At 41.1% G+C, this 17,630-nt stretch overlaps 1 protein-coding gene across 2 annotated transcripts; it reads left to right on the forward strand.

Annotated features, from left to right (window-relative positions):
* Window positions 1-1,250: 1,250 nt before the first annotated feature.
* On the forward strand, window positions 1,251-17,560 carry zgc:153184 (uncharacterized protein LOC751652 homolog). Of its 2 annotated transcripts, none has more exons than XM_056374732.1 (6): window positions 1,251-1,481; window positions 14,109-14,192; window positions 14,307-14,378; window positions 14,475-14,543; window positions 15,540-15,752; window positions 16,451-17,560. In XM_056374732.1, exons 1-6 carry the CDS (start codon window positions 1,476-1,478, stop codon window positions 16,892-16,894), a joined length of 888 nt encoding a protein of 295 aa, XP_056230707.1. In that variant the 5' UTR covers window positions 1,251-1,475; the 3' UTR covers window positions 16,895-17,560. The 2 variants fall into 2 exon arrangements, with proteins under 2 accessions (XP_056230707.1, XP_056230706.1); XM_056374731.1 differs by having other exon boundaries at window positions 1,253-1,481; window positions 14,106-14,192.
* Window positions 17,561-17,630: the final 70 nt, after the last annotated feature.

Raw genomic sequence — 17,630 nt, forward strand, 5'->3', positions numbered from 1 at the left:
TCTGACCTTTGAACTGTGCTTGTAAATATCGGATATGTCGATGATGACTGTATGTTTTTTGAGTTTCTCCAGTCAACTTTTAGACAGTCTGCAGGAATTGTCGGAAGATTATACACAGTGGAAATAGAGTGCTATAAACCAAACCATTAGGTACCGCAGACAGGAGTGTCTAGGAGAATATTAAAGAGAGTTTTTGTTGGTGTGGACACACTTTGGATGGAGGACTCAACCCCCACCAATTTCTTATAGAGCAACAATTACACTCAGTGTTGTAGTTTGTGATGTCCACCTCACACAGCTGAGTCAAGACAGAGACAAATGTGGCAAAATACTGGGCTTCAAAATAAAGGTATACATATCTATAAACGCTGACTGAAAGTGAAATAGGCCTATGCATCATATATATACATCTTATGTATATACATCATATATAGCTAGATATATACTGTATGTACTTTCCAGGTGAACATACATTTAGGATTTTTAAAAAGGGTAAAAAGAGAAGTTTGGCCTGAAAACTACTGCTGGGCTTCATTCTAGACTGGATCTCTAAAAATGTTTTTCATCTGCCCACATTTCATTCACTGATGTCACAGCAGGTGTTTCCCATCAGTTTGCAAAGGCAAAGTACGTGGTGACATCACAGATTTGTTTGTGGCCAGGAGTAAAAACCTGCTTGAAGGTTTTGGCTCACAGAAAGCAGACCTGCAGCATTTCTGTGTCACTGTGTGGTCTGATCGGTAAATTGACTGGTGAGTTTTGTAAATGATTTGATTTGGGTAACAATGTGTTGTTGTTTTTTTCTCCTACTGACACCATCCTCAGTTTTGCATCTCTGCCCCACTATTGATAAGAAGTTATGTTTTCTAGCTGTTCACTGTACTGTTTCTGACGACTTTTTCAATGTATCTACTATCTCAATAAAACTCAAACCCTATAATAAAAAGAAGAAAAGATTATGTAGGCTACTAACACTGTCCATCTGATGGTAAAAGACAAACAACTGAACATTCACATTAGTTTGAGAGGCCCACCATACATCGCTTGGTTGGGTTGCAAATGAAGTCTAACTTTTAATTCCAGTTTGCATCTACCAAACATATCAAACAGCAGGGGAAAAAATGATTTAGTATATATCCCGAGAGGTTTGATGATTCAGTGTCAGTTTGTAGAAAAACCTCCCCCCCCAAAAAAAAAAAAACTCCAAAAATGTATTTTGAAAGTCTAGCAGAAGCTGTATTTTATTTTGTAACTTGACAGCGCTGAGGAAGCCCGAAGCGCGTTGGAAGTTGTCCCCTCCTCCTCCCCGTCCATGCGGCTGATTTGGCTCCAGATATAAACACAGAGCTGCTCTCTGTCCTCGCTGCGCTTCTCGGTCTCCTCACAACCAGCAGGCACTTTGCTCCAGGACCCGAAACACAGAAAACACTGAAGAAGAAAAACAGGAGGGGACCATCTCTGGCACTTTCCCCAGGATGGAGGTAACTACCATATGACTCTGAGCGGAGTTTTCTGTCGCAGCCTGCACTTTTTAAGCCACTTGAGCAAATGTTTTTAACATGTCATGTGGTTTTGTGCGGCCATTGTGAGGTTGAAATTAATATATTACATCATAGGAGCTGAGTGAGTGACTTTATAGTATTTTGAATGCTGTGTTATTACTGTGGCATTTCTGGAGGGACTGAGGTCTGTGCGTGCAGCAGTTTAACATGTGATATTGCTGATATAATGATACAGCTTTGATATGAGTAGCCCTATGGAACAGTATATACACGTGTGGTTGTATTGACTAGGATAAAAAAAGTTCTTTATGATCTTATTAGACACAATATATGTGACATATTATATGATAAGCTGCATGTGATAGTTGTATAGTGTCATTTTAAACTCTTTAAAAACTGTTAAAGGATGACTGTACATCTCTTTCCTGAGGGTGTGGTTGTTCTATTACACACACACACACACACACACACACACACACAGAGACACAGACGCCACACAGGTCTTTGGCTCACTGTGCTTGAGCTTTAGGCTGATATGGTTTCATGGTAGGTTTGTGGTAACGACTTCATAACAAGTAACCACTGTGAGAGAAAGAAAATGGAGCTGACAGAACATCTGTCGTGACCCAGTGTTGTGTTTGTGTAAATACCATTAGTTGATTTCTGTCTTCGATATAAATTGGTTGTAGCTTTTAAGTCTGAGTCTTTTGATTATCAGCAATTTCCCAGCCACCCACCCCTCAGCTGACACATTCTCCTTTCTCTTCTCAAAGAGAAGCCAAACAGTCCTTTACTGTTTACTTTTCTTTATAGCTATAAAAGAAAAGTGCTTCTTCATGGTACAGGAGGCCTGTCCTAGCCCTTCCACACATGTGTTTTTCCTGCAGGGTTTGCTCACAGGTTTGCGGCCTCCTCCCTGCAAAACAAGCTGAACCTCAGACTTTTAACATCATTCTGGAGTATTTAATGTCATGTGGCGAATAGGAAGAGAAACGCCCATTTTTTCCCCACAGCACGTGAGGGAGCACATTAGTAATCGACCACAGTACTACTCTCGCATACTTACACCATCCAACTTCAGGACTCAGACATGCTTTAGGCCAGGTCAGCTTATTCCCCCCCCCCCCCCCCCCCCCTAAATCTGTAAAACATGAAAGAATGTTAAAAAGAGAGAAGGGGGCTTTTTTCTTTCTTAGGTAAACGATACAGTCTTTGTTAGATAAAACTGTTTTGAGAGAAAACCATGGATCTGCACGCAGAGGCTGAACACTGAGAGGGTGAAAGCAGGTTCAACTATTATTGTTGAGTTCAGCTTTTTCTGGAAAGAACAAACCCCAACCTCAAATCTCACAAGCTCAGTTTTCATTACAAGCTGTTCGTCTATCTGGTGGTTTAGAGGTTGATGACACTGAGCAGCTGCTGCAATTAAAATTTAGACTAAATGCTTACTTACCACTTCTTAACTACCTGATCTGTCCTAATAAAGGTGCTGTTACAGATGTTGATGCACAGATGCATTGCTCAGTGATTTCACTTCTCACCTCTGTTTTTTCAGAAACATATTTCCGTTGACAGTTTAGGTAAAATGTGACACTTCAGTTGCAGCCATCACGACTTTCCGGTCTTCAAACTTGAAGTAAAACCTGTCAGCCCACTGATTGTTCCAGTCAACCAACCAACCAGTCACTACTTTCCTGTAAGGTCATTTTAGTTTGCGTCCATTGATGACACCCGAGCAGTGTTTGTTGAATCTTGCTACATCAACACAATTTGTCAGCTGGTTGTGCAAGTGTATGTTGCTGCTGCTGTTGTTGTTGAAATTAATTTGTGTAAAATAGATCAGTTTAGTCAGTTGTGTTTTTTGTCTGCTGCGGCCTCAGGTTGAGTTTTGTAGGATGGTATTTTTGCTGCATTTTGCCCAAAGCACCTGTAAAGAAGCGTTGAACCAGCCTGTAAAGTCAGTCTCTCGCTCTCGCCGTCATTTAAACGGCTTCGGCCTTTGCACTTTGATGACATCACGTGTTAGTGATGCTGTGTGTTTCTGGTTTTAGGAATGAAGTTGTTCATGCTCACAAACACTGATTTACGTCAGCTGCTTCGGGCAAAAACCTAAGATGAGCTGAACGCATTGGAAAGTCTTTTTCTAGAAATTTTGTGTTTCCTGTGTTGGAATGACAAGAAGACAAACTGGAACATTTTGTGTCTATGTGTGTGTGTGTCGGTGTGTGTGCATGCACCTGAGGACTGAGGACACTGTTCTGTGTGTGTTTGGTTGTGGGGGTGGGGGGGGGGGGGGGGGGGGGGGGGGGGGGGGGGGGGCGGAGGGTGGTGGTTTTCCTTTGATGGAAAAACAACACCACAGCGAGAGGAGTGAGTATTTGGGATTGGCTTGCCAACCATATGGTGAGCACATTTATTATGTAATCCATAGTAAAGTTAAGAGACCAGTCTGTACCAGACAGACATCTGCTAATGAGTGAGGTCCCCCCCCCCCTTTTGGCTTTACAACAGTATGTTATTTAAATTGTGTCATACTATTGTTATTGTTGTTATTATTATGATTTTTACTAACCAATATTTCTACCGCCACTACATAAAACTACTGCTCTGCTTGTACTACAGTCACTAACACTAGAACCAGTATAATAAGTATCGTAGCATCCTTTGAAACTTTCAGTGATCATGACACAGAGTAAAAGCATCCTCTGGTATTATGTCCAGAGCTTGTCGGAGCTGGACATTATCAGTGACAGATGCAGTCTGCGGTGTCTCCTGAGGCTGTATATTAAGCTCGGAGCTTTCACTCCACAGTGAATGGTTCACCCTGTGCTGAACATAAAACAGACACCGAACTGACCATGAAGCTCAGAGGAATGTAAAGCATCGGCATCAAGGAAACTTTAGTCCGTTCTTTAAGTCACAGCGTTTATTATGGTTGGATCTGTATGAAATGTATAAATGCGTCTTGATTTTACAGCTTATACAACTCTGTGGCTAAGGGGTTTCTGAGCCATGATATGAGCACACAGCGATGACAGCACAAACCAACCAGCGTTTCATGTGACTCTAAAAACTTCGATTCCACTTTACTTCCTGTTGTGGTTACATTTTTGTAACATCCTGCAAACCACACCAGCTTTCTCCTGATATTGTCTTGTAGCATGTTTTCTACCTCCTGTCCACACATGTTAAATCTTTTGAAACCAGCATGGTACCCTTCCAGAAATGGTGTAATTGCAAAATCATATAGAAAACAGAAGTAAACAACGGGAAGTGTGTCGTTGCTTTCTGCAGAATCTTCATATTTTCACTGTAGTCTCTGCATTTTGTCTTCACTGTTTCACATTTAGTTTCCCTAGTGACAACAGTAACAATATGAACTCACACTAACGTGAGTTAGGCTGCATTCATCGTAAAAGTGACTGAAACTCCTTGAGGAGTATTTATAAAAGCTTTGATGAGGACGCAAATGCTCTCTAAAGAGCAGTGAGCTGATATTTATTCTGCAGTCTTCCTCTGAAGAGGGAGTGAACACATATCAACCACTGGCAGCGATAATAAAATGTGCAATGCACTGATAAAAGATGAGGAGAAGATCTGCAGTCGATGTAAACAATGCAGGTTTCAAAACATTCAAAATAGGGATTTATGGATTTATAGATTTATAGAAAGCAGGAAATGGTTTCAGCATGTATATGTGAACGTAAAAAAAAAAATGTTTATAGGTCAGAATGAGAGCAGACTCATTTAATCTAGTTCATCTATATTAGCTTAAAAAAATAAGCAGCTCAGTGTCTTTGAAGACGGTAGCGTGCACAGACTTGCTGACTGAAGCATTTAAATTTTGTGCAGTGGATATGTGATTGCCTTAATCTCCACGCTGTCTTAAACTGCTTAAGGTAGTTTTGTGGGAGCTCGGGCTCGTTGGAGGATATTTGCACCTTTACGACCAATCAAATGGTTCGTAAAGCCTCACAATCCCTTTACTGCTTTAGCTGCTTTTTTATTGCAGAGTGGTGGTTGTTCTTTTCTTAAATGTTGTTATTATTGCTGCCATTACTGCTACACAAAGTGTTCATGTAGTGTCTGTGTTTTGTTTTTCTTTTCCTGCTATCAGAGATGAAGTTGTGTCAGACCCTGCCCCTCTGAGTTTCAGCCCAAAGCATTGTGTGGGGTAGACAGATAGCCAGGGCTGGAGCTGCAGAGGAGATAGCGAGGGGGACGCTGTGAGTGTGTGTGCAAAGAAAACACACATGCTGTTGGCTTTCAAGGAAGTTACATCATGGATGGATACATATAGACCAAGGGGAATTTCTTGGGATATGGAAGGCGATTTTTAACGATCCACACTACACATCCCAGCTTAACTTAGTCAAAATGGTCTTAAAGCGGCACATGTTATTGCCATCAAAGCTGGTTAAGGTTTGAGCAGGTCAGAGAGGCAGGCTGTGTCAGGCGCTAAGCTCTCTCAGACATCTGCAGATTGTCAAACACGTTGAGTTTTGTGAACATAAAGCGTACAAACGTGAGATACATGGAGATGAGGTTTGGGCCGGGCAGAGGAAGTGAAAAAAAAAAAAACAACAAAGCTATTTCTACATGACTTTATAACTTACTTCCAAATCTCTCTGCTGAACAGTTAACCCATACTGCCGTGTGCCTCCTCAACCATGCTCTTCTAAATTTGGCATCCAGCCACGCTCTTTATTTCCTTTTTTGGCAGAAAAGAGCGCAAACACAATAAGTGCTGCAAGCTGCTTGTACTTTGCAAGTGCCATTTTCTTTTTTTAAAGTCAGATTTGACATTTTTACTTTAGGCTGTGTGTCAGAATTTGTCACCACCTAATCTAAATTACAAATGTTTCTGATTTCCTCATCTAAGCTTCATCATTTGATGTGTGGAGTATTACACTGCTGATGCAAATAAAAACTGGGAGAGTTATTAAGAGCCTTAGAAAGCAGGTACTGCTGCAAGTTTGAGCATGTTATAAACCCATTAATCGTTTGGGCGTAGCAGATATATGATAGTTGAAAAAAATCTTATTAACATAGACTGCTGGCTGAAAGCAAAACATCTAAGAATTAGAATAGATACAATTCCACAATGCAAGTAGAGTGGCTTGGTAATTGGACTATAACCTGTGACATTTTCATTATAAGAATCTAACCAGTCTTTGAGAAGTAGTCAGATCCTTTACTTAAGTAAAAGCTGCAGCGCTGTGATGTAAACCCCAACTGCTCCTGTAGAGCAAAAAAAACCAAAAAATAACAGCAAAATATACAAAAGTATCAAAAGTAAAATAACTAATTTGGTCATATGGTCATTTTGTAGGCTGCAAATTGTGGTGCTGCTGAACAGTATTGTGTTATACTTACAGGTGTTTCTATTATTTTGTCCCCTCATTTTAATTCAACAGTGGCAGGCTGGATAGCAGACACCCCTCAACACCCCTCTGTATATTGCAGTAATTATTTTTGGCTGGAATGCAATAGCAGGGTCAGCCCTGTAATCATGAATGTCACTGACTGACTGAGTGATCATATTTCCACCATTGATCAGCCGAATGCCACGTGACTGGGTTAGAGTTTCCCCATTGACCATTGCTCCTTCAACAGGAACAAACAACAAATAGTTTCTATGGGGGGGGGCATTAACAACCTGAAGTGTTTGAAACGGTCTCAGTCTTATATTTTAGCCTTGCTGTAGACAGATCACACGCTACTGTACACGGACACTTGCTGCTCGTAACGATAGCAAGACTGGTGGACGAGGCGTAGATTGATCAAGATATAAGACGAACACATCAAACGGAAACTGTCTACTATGCACAGACACAATGTGTGACGTAAAGGTCTGAGAGCTCCAGAGGAACTATAGAGTGAACAGAAAGAGGACTGAGACCCATCAGAGCTGAAGAACTGATTCCTCTTTCAACTCAGCTCACAATGCAAACATGTAAAAAGAACTGAGTCTCTTTTCTGTCGGTCCACTTTAAAGAGGAGTTTGGTTCGTTTACAAAGGACTATATGTGAAAACACCCTAATACTCTGTCGCTTCTAAGTTTGTCTCTGAGTCATCATTTTACAAGGACATATAGCCAAAATCACAGCACAGTCTTTGGCAAAATCACCAAACACAAAAGTTAAAGACAGACAATGTCATGGTTATAAAATCAGGATTTCAGCAGCAACTTGGAAATGTCTTGGAAGTTAACACGGAGGGTTATTGGGCCACATTTCAGTCACAATGTCAAACTTTATCGTTGTCTGACAACAGAAACCGTGAATGAGATCAGCTTTATTAGAAATTCATCTGTATTAAAATACGTGTATATGTGAGCACAGAGAGTAGGGGAGAAGCAAACAGATAAAGGGCTGAGACCAGCTGATACTAGCAACCTATGACGCCATGTACTAGGTTCTGACCTGGTTTTGTTACTACATTTACTTAATTTATACCTTGTTTTTATAACTTCATCTCTTAATCTGCAAAGTAACTCCATTCCAATAATGCAGCAGAATATGAATACGATCCTAAAGTTTACAGTGTCCAGGTCTCTCATGGATGAATGGATGCCAAACCTTGTGGCTCTCAGTCTCAGCGGGAACTGCACAACATTGTAGTAGGGAAGGTGCAAGGCGTCACTGAATGATGTCACTCCATGTCTGTGCTGCTCAGCCCCTCACGTCAACCGTCTGATCCACTGTCCAGATGGTTTTTGTCTCTGTGATTTCTGGATCAGAGTGGATGAGAATACCAGAACACCATGTAGAATTCCCAACAGACGTTTGTACGAGAGCTTATAGGCTCAAACATTTGAAGGGAGTACTCTTTGCTCTTGGCTGTTTTTTAAGTTTTCTTTTTCGTCATTCCCTCTCCAACACCCCACCTTCTCATTGCACAACAGCTCAGATTATCTTAAACAGGCTGCTGTAAGTTATCACATTGAAATATCACAGTGCATTCCATGAACAGGCCTGGCTCTGTCATCTGTTCTCATATCTTCATAATTTGTCAGTCAAATTTTAGCTCAAATTGTATATTTCAAAAAGCTCTTGGGGTCTTAACTCGTTTGTTGTGTTTATCACATTTCATGAAAATACATTTTGGATTTTCAGACTTTATCAGCAGCTTTTCTGTTCTCAGGTCATCTGGATTTATTTTCCTTTTTTTTCTCTGGATGCTTATTTTATTTTATACTTGTTTCTCCACCCTGCAGTACTAGTACTTATGTCTGCAGCACCTCCCATTTCCCGTGAGGCAGCGGCAGCAGCGGCTCGAACTGTAGATGTGTGTGTCCATTTACCTCATCCCTCTGATTGAGGCCCTTTTCTAGTCCACTTCTGCACACACACAAAACACGGTGCCAGTGAGGGTAGTGGAAAAGTGAGATATTCGGATGAGGCCTGGTCCAAAAACACATCATGTTTTCCTGGAAAGGCAGTGAGCGAGAAGGTGCCTGTCTGCTCTTTTACCACTTAACAAGTGTAGGCAGAAGGGAGCCGCTCACTGTGGTGGTTTTCCCCCTGGCAGAACACGTTGACTTGTGAAAACAAAGTCTACAGACTCAAAACTGAAGCCATTACGCTTGGTGAGCTTATTGAACAAGATCTTGCCGAACAGCTGTGCTTTGGTGCGCGCTGTATTTATCTTCCCTTTCGCAGATTTCCACTGTGTGGGGCTCACCAGCAAGAGCTTATGAGGATTGAGAGTAAAGCAGAGAGTCATTCCCAGAGAAGGGTTAAAGATCCTGAGCCAGACATCATCTTTATCAGCTCCATGGTAGATTACATGGCCTGTTGCTCTCTGACCACCGATGTTATATCAAGCAGATATGTTAGGATTTACTGAGACTAATATCATGTGCTTCTTCTCCCCTGCCTCTGAAAATAGGAATCACAGGAACAGACAATAGCAGGCTTTGTGTGATCTGTTTGTCTCCGTGTTCTCTTTCCACATCTGCTGGTCATACAGTAAACCTCGTGTCTGCATCCACAGACTGGAAATTAAGATGTCGGGATTAACCTTTACTTACCTAAACGCAGCTCACTGAGGATGTGCGCACACTTTTTCCTTCAACACTCCACTTCGCATTCATTCTGACAAACACAGTCTTTTTATATAGAGTGTTTTCAGGTGTGGTCATGTACACTGTCACCTGTATTGAAGGTCACTGAAGTGGCTCAGAACAGCTGGACACTGTCAGACTGTCCATGGCACCTCCAGACGGCTCCATGAGTTTCTGGGGAGGAAAAACAACCTAAGAAAAGATTTGTGTACATAAGCGTCCACAGTTGTGCCAATGTGCTGAAAATGAGGTATTATCTGTATATTTAACGCCACCATATTTTCCCAAGTCAAGTCCATTTTTATTAACGTAACACCAGATTATAACAAAAGTCATCTCTTCCCAACTCCCCTGGAGATTCAAACCAAGCAGCATCATCCAGGGCTGAAAAATGAAGCCATGACATTAACGTCCAAAACTCTGTAGAGTCTCATGTTAAAATTCCCAACTTTACAGCAGAAATAAACCTGTTTACAGCCTGGAACAAAAAACAGTTTTGGTCTCTATAGTTAATTTCCTCCTTCATGGCAGCTGTACAGGGGGTGAGTTTTTATATAACTCACCTGCGTAAATTTTTATTAAGGCTTAAAGTTATGGAGAATTGTGAGTGTGCCACTTTGAGTGACAGGTGGGTGAGCGTATGTTTGCCACAAACCGGCATTCACCGAAGTCTCGGCTCCACACACGCTCCATCTCTTTGCCCATTTTTGAATTAGCCGGGAGCTTGGCGGAGTCAGGCTCCGCCAAGATGCTGAAGGCGGAGCAGCTCACTCTGAGCTTCAAAACCGCTCTCCAGAAACCTGTGGGTGATGTCATGGAGGCTACGTCCATCTTTATTTACAGTCTATGATTCAGACTAACAAACTGTTTTATGACACTATCCTTTAGGCCTCCACTATTCCATTGTATGTCTGTTTTGCTACTAGCATAAATTTACTTTTTTTTTTTTTCCATCATTTCAATCATGCTATTAAATAACACAAAATGTCCTTATTTGTCAAAGTAAAGTTTTTTTATAATAGTACATTACGTCTTTACTGTACGTGGAACTGTAGTAGGGAAGTCAGTTCTAAAATAGATTGTCGACCCAGGCCAACTTTTGGAAAACCTCCATCACATCGGTAAGGCTTTGTTTTTTTTCCATCGTGTCCTTGTTTAGACATGCTCAATAGCTCTGTATGTGACGAGATTACACTACGTTTCAGATGTGGTCTAGCATATCCAGGGACACTCTCTGAGGAGCTGAGGGGTTACAGAGCAGAGCTGTGATCCAGGCTGCCTACACAGCTCTGGGGCTTTTTCCCAGGCCTGGAGCCCCAGAAATAGAGTTTGCCCTGCTCTTTCCTGCAGTGAATCAACGTTTCCCACTCTTTCAGGGAGCTTGGGGTCCCAGCTGAGTTCAACATGTGTGTGTGTGTGTGTGTGTGTGTGTCCTGATAACCAACCTTTTATGGCTCCCTGAAATAATCTGCCTCTTTGGTCATTTTAGTGAAACATTTTAATTGACAGAAAATTATGTTTGCATTAACATTTTCAATTAAAAGACAAACAAACAATTAAATTAAAAGTTCAAGATTAGTAAATTAATATCTTGTATTTATAAAGCTGCTGACAATGGCTCTGTAAAATGTTCTTGTTTAACTCATTGCAGATAAAAAAAAAAAACTAAAAACAACACAATAAGTTCAGCTGCAGTTCTAAAGTATTAGTGGAAGTTTTTAACTATAAACAGGAATAAAACTGTATCTATTAGCTTATACGCTATATGCATGATCAGGGTATATTATAAGGAGGTATTTGCATGACCTTATTTTCTGCATGAAGCAGCTCATTGAAGATAAGAGCTTGCTGTGAGAAGACACACAGCTGGATATTAATGGATCTGAAATGACTTCTAAAACTAGAACATTGTTGAATAGTTAACACTGATGAGCCCTTTTTCAGTCACTTTTGCAAGTAACTGATAAATGATCAGAATATGGACAATATAATCTTTGCTGTACATGACCAAATTCCATTCCTAACATTTGCAGTAAAGTGCAGAGGTTGTCCTCAACATATATGTAGAAATGTGGGTTTTTTTTTAAAACCAGAAGTAACTGAAAGAACAAAGAAATGATTGATTGTGTGTTTGAGAGGTTGAGTAGTCATTCTGTCTGTGTGCTATTTAAATAAAGTTGGCAAACCTTGATTTTTTTTTTTCACCCAAAATATCTGAGCAAAACTGTAACCAAACAAAGCCCCACTTCCTTTGCCTTCACCGTTGTGACTTGAGTTTGTGCTCTTAAGGAGGCCTTTGTTTTTGAAGGACAGGAAAGAGTTAAACAATTAGAGGTTACAAAATAATGGCGCAGAGGGTGGGTGGTCCCTGGTGATTGCTGTTTATCACAGATGAGAAAAGAGAGCTCAGGAAAAGGGTTGGGATGTGGATTAGGACAAAGAGGCAGCGCAAAGAGGCATTAACAGAGGCACCGCAGGGCTAACTGATGCTGTAATAGTTTTGGGTGGAGGGTGCAAGGTGGTGAGGTCATGTTGAGAACAAGAGGGGAAAGAAAAAAAATAAAGTGTGTGATTAAAATGTGGAATGTGTGTATCTGAAGCTTGCAAGATCCATGTTTCCATGGGCTACAGCTCAAACCGCGCAGAGAGGGAGGGAGCTGAGAGTGCACACCCAGGAAATGTGACAGAGTTGGCAGCTGTGAGGAGAAGCATGAGCTTTTTAGTGGTCAATAAAAGCGGGATTGAAATGACATGTAGCATGAAAGTCAGAAAGAGAAAGGGAGGAGCACCACAAGCAGTGACTGTTCAATGCAAATCATTAAATTGTGACACGATGCATGAGATTCTGCACAGTTCTGGCCCAGCTCGGACCGTAAACAAACAGCTTGACCCATTCACAGTCCAAATACTTGGCACAAAAATGACCAGAACCCGGTAAACAGAGTAACGCTGGAGGGTTGTTTTCAAGGCTGATGGTGGTGCACATTCCTGCCTGCAGCCATTAGCCAACTAATCACTTAGACCACAGATATGTTGGAGTGAGTTAATGGTCATCAAAGGGCAGCGTGGAGGAGGCAAGTTTAGCAATCAGCTTGGGAATAGTGGGAGAGACAGAAAAAAAAATAAAGGAGCCAAGAAGTGATAACAGTGTGAGACTGCAAGGACAGGTCCCTCCTGTCACAGGCTGCGGCGTGATGTTGAACAGCTGTGGAGAGAGGGGGCTCACTTCCTGTGTCCAAACCCATAAAATACGCTTTGTAGCAGGAGATGAGATGAGTTCCTCCAAGGACAGCACTGAACACACTGGTCGACTCTTTGACTATTTCTCTTTTCTTTTTTGTATATTCCCCCCTCCCTGCTCTGTTTCTCAGCCCATGTGCATTTTACTGTTGAGAAGAAGGAAGTGAAACGTTCTTTATCTCAGATGATCTCCTTGTTCAGCTGCTGTGCGTACTCTCAATGCTTTATGTTTTTTTTAGCTGTCTTTATTACCTCCCCGAAGGACGTTATGTTTTCACCTGTGTCTGTTTGTTTGTTGGTTTGTTTGTTTGTTTGTTTGTCAGCAGGATTATGCAAAAAATGGTGCAGATCTGGTTAAAGAGGCAGATCTGTTGCTAGTTGGGGCATTTTTCCACACTTTCATTGGTTTCTCAAGAAATAATGTTTTGAATCTTTATCTTTATTTATGGTGTTGAGATATGTGACTTTGTACAATTTGGTGCAGGTCCAGTCAGATATGTATAGGACCGTTTGACCTTGGTGGATATATGTGCTCCACTGAGCAGAAAGCAACTCCCCTTTACAACGTCATTCAGCTTTTGTGCCTCATCTAACAGGGCAAAGGGTTGCCATGCCACATTTTCTGTTTCAAAGTTTCACACACTGAGAAGTAAAAACAAAGGAATTTCCAGATGGAACAAGGGAATCAAGTGATCAAAAACAAATTTACAAAAGAGGGATCAGTTATAATTTTAATTTGTTACATTTTCAAACTCTTACCTGCAAATTCATCTTGGTGGTTTTCTGAGAAAGCTGTTTTATATCTCTCACCATCTACACAAAGAGTTCATGGTGCTGATGTTAGAGTGGATGTTCAATGCGCGAGGATGAAAGCAAGGATCTCAAATACCATAATCATTTCTCATCTTACACTACATACTTCATGTTTTTATTTTGAAATGTTTGATTGTGATTATTGTTGATTGATCACTAATCTCTGACATCCATTTGAATGTGATCGAAATACTTCAGATAAAACCACTGGCCTCATGCAGTACATTAACATTTTCTAATGTTCTATATGTATATGAGTATTTCCCAAGAGTCTCACTGTGATGCACTTGGGCAGTTTGTATCATGAAAGTGAGAAAAACAATGCAAGGAATCCTTGCTCCGCTCCTATATTTCACATATTTACCAGTTATGTCCTCAGCTCATGAGAGGCATTATATTAATTTTAAAATGTGACACACAAGACTGATGTTAATATAAAGTATTCTTCAGGTCTACAAGAGTTGTTTTTTTTTTTTCCCAGAAGGAGTCTCCATCCAAGCCATCTGTGGCTGAACTGGCTGGAAGGTTCAAAGGTCATATTCTACCAATGCCCACCTCAAACGATGAGGTAATGCACTTTATTTACATCTTATATGCAACAGCATCCATACAAAAATGTACAAAACAAAAAAACTGCGTGTTTACAGATTTTATTTACTCTTCTTGTGCTTTTTCTCTGTAGTTGTCGTTTCGAAGAAGACCTCCATGTTCTCTGAAGCTGCAGCATCAAAAAGATGATAATGAAGAATCAGATGTGAGTAATTTTTTTCTTTTACTGAGTCGCGTGCTCCAGATCTGGTCTTGCTCTTGTCTTTTCATGAACCCTGGTCTGACCCGTGTTCTCCTGCAGAAAACCGTTGTCTCCTCAAATCCCTTTAAGATCAAGATGAAGAACTCCCCCATCATTGAGAAACTGCAGGTTGGTGCATGCATCTGGAAACATTTGAATAATTTGTGAGGGAAAGAGGAAACAAAACGACAGCTTGCATCACCAATGATGTGTTATTATAAGATGTAGCACGTAGTCAGGAATTTTCTCTTATCAGGGATATTTAAAGCTTTACTGCCACCCACTGTTCAGTTTACACTGGTGCGTGAGCTGCTCGCAAGCTGAAGAAAAAGAGGAAGGGCTTGTCCCTGACGCCACAATCAGCTCAGATTAATGAGCTAATGGGATCAGGGGCCACCCAGCCTCCAGTGAGGCTCCAACTCTCCACCATTACTCCTTTAGTTAAAAGTTCACACGGTGGGCAGCCATGGGACAAAAGGGCTGCCGCTTCTCCCTCTTCCTCTTTTCCCCAGTGCAGGTAGGATGCTCTCCTCTAAACTTGAACAGTGTTCGGGTGCTAACTCAGGATTTTATGTAGTCCACTTCTCACGCTGAAGACGACAGGTGTTGTTTACAATACTTAAGAGGGAATTTCAGGGCATACTCTTGGCAGTGAGTTTTCAAAGCAGAGAGGGGACAGGTACTAACAGAGCAGTGTCGTAAATGCAAACCTGAATAATATTTGTAATAAAATCCTTTTATACTTTTCAAGCAAAGCTATAATATTATATTTTAAAGAGGAATACTGCCAACTTGGTGACTAAAAATACTATCAATTGTAAACTGTTAAATTTTTACATTTTAAAGAAAATAATATACCTGTGTTTTAAAGAAATTACACTGTTTAATATTTCCTTCTCCTTAATGAACCTTCTCCTAATGATTTCCTATGTTGAAATGGTTTAATATTTAAGACAATCTTACTCTCATCCGAGGTTTGTTGCATGTTGGTTTTGATAAGTGCTGTTTAAATAAATATAGTAGCAGTAATTAAAGGTGTTGTCTTCTAATTAAGTTTTATTAGAACACAATGTACTAAAGAGATTATAGTGTCTGGGCCTCAGGATGTTCCCTTCCCCCCTGCAGGCCAACCTTGCTCTGTCTCCCACTGCTCTTCTGCCTTCGCCCAAGAGCCCAGAGGTGAAGCTGCAACCAGCACCGTTGTCCCCCACCACGCCCTGCAGCCCCCCGAGCCCCCTGAGCCCCACCCTGCGGACCTCACAGCTGTCCAGTGAGGAGGAGGATCCCGTCAGCTTTGACAGCCCACCTGAGGGCGCCCCACTGCCGAGCATCAACAAGGTAAATACATGGACTCATGCAAAGATGCACAGTAGCTTGACAATATGAAGGACAAATAGATCTGGGCTATTTGTTACAACATCTCAGTATAATGCAGTTGGACTGGTTTTACAGTATTACTGCATGTATCAGGCAGAAGGCCAAAATGTACCATTGACCATACTGATATATTTTCAATATTGCAGCTCATTTGTAAGTATTTTTGAATAGATTGGTACTCCTATGTATCTTATGTTTGTTTGGGTTTTTGCACAAGTTCTCAGTGTGACAGCCATGAGCTGCTGTCACACTGAGGCCCCTTAAGTGTTTCTCACGCTATTCACCGAGTGAGCTGTGACATCACAGCCGGCCACATGGTCCTTGTAGCTGTTGACGTGTTTCTCAGTGGGTGTTCTGCATCTCCTGTTTAAGCAGGCCTCAGATAAGCTGGAGCAAGATGCTACTATAGTGCATAAGTGCTGCTGCAAGGGGGATTGAAGATGTAATCCCCTTAGCCTAGTTAGAGTTTCTAGGTACCTTTTTGTGCACTACTCTCACGCATATGCTGATTACACATGGATAGCTGCCAGAAACATCTTAATCATACAAATTATTTGATATTAAATATAAAATGTTCCCTTTTTTAATACTAGACATTTGTATTTTTTTAAAACATGATCTAAATGACCTGCTGGCTGTTACTTGTTTTGTCCACACAGACTCGTGTGCGGCTATCATTCAAGAGGCGCCCGCCCACGAGACAGCACAGGAGGTCAGCTGGAGAGGAGGCGGGAGCCTTCGGAAGCGGTCTGTCTACATGTGAACTGGACAGCCCAAAAGAAAATGGGGACAAGGACCAGGTTTTTGACAGCGCAGCAGAGGAAGCTGAATGTGGGCAACTGGGCAGTCAGAAAGACATTAAAGACAAGGACATGGACTATGGAAAGACACAGGACAACGTGGCAAAGAGTGACCCAGACAATAAAGGAGATCCAGAGGAAGAGCTGGAAGCAGAAGAAGCCCAGTGCTCAGAGGGTTTGGAGGAGGAACAGCAACCTTCAGAGCCTTGCCCTGCTGATCAAATAGAGGGCAATATTAAGATGGAAGATGGGCAGGAACAGATGTCTCAGGAGGCACGCCAAGGAGGAAATGATGCGGTGTGAACTGTGAATGTTTACTTTAAGAAAAAAAAAGATATATATATATATATGTATAAGTTATTCTGTGCTTTGATTAAGAGAACTCTGAAAAATACTCCTCCTCAAAAAGAGTTCATCTGTTTTAAATTTAATGGTACCTGCTCTGTTTTAAATCCCTCTGTCGCCCTCTCCAGGCCGTATATAGAACAGGTCTATAAACACTGGAGAGTTCTGAGAAGCAGCTGTTTTCTTGCACATGGAAATGAACATCACTGTTGATACTGTATCCATGATGAGAGGAAATTTCATTCATGTTGTACCAAGTCTGCATGACCAGACAAGTCAAAGACATTGTTAACAGTGCACTTCCAAGTCTCTGTCACACACAGAGAGATTTGAAAATACTGAATGCTGGGTTGACAACAGGCAAAAATAATATTAGATTTCATATATATGTTAGCAGATACATAAACATCCTGGCATCATACTAAATCACTGTCACTTTAGGTTGAAATTATATACTTTGCTTTATTTTTTTTTTGATGTATGTTGGGCGACATCTCTGCTTGTCTTCTATTTTGTATACTACAAAATATCTAAATCACAGTGCTACTGTGGAGTGGCTCAGGTCCTCAGATTATGCATAGAAATATTAAGAAAATAAACAGCTTCCTTCTTACATAAAGAAAACTTTATGTTACATGTGTTTGGGTTTGTTGAGTCAGTATGGGTCATTATGTCATTTTGTGCATCAGCTTCA

This window comes from Seriola aureovittata, chromosome 4 (genome assembly GCF_021018895.1).
Source record: "Seriola aureovittata isolate HTS-2021-v1 ecotype China chromosome 4, ASM2101889v1, whole genome shotgun sequence".
Taxonomy (NCBI): Eukaryota; Metazoa; Chordata; class Actinopteri; order Carangiformes; family Carangidae; genus Seriola; species Seriola aureovittata.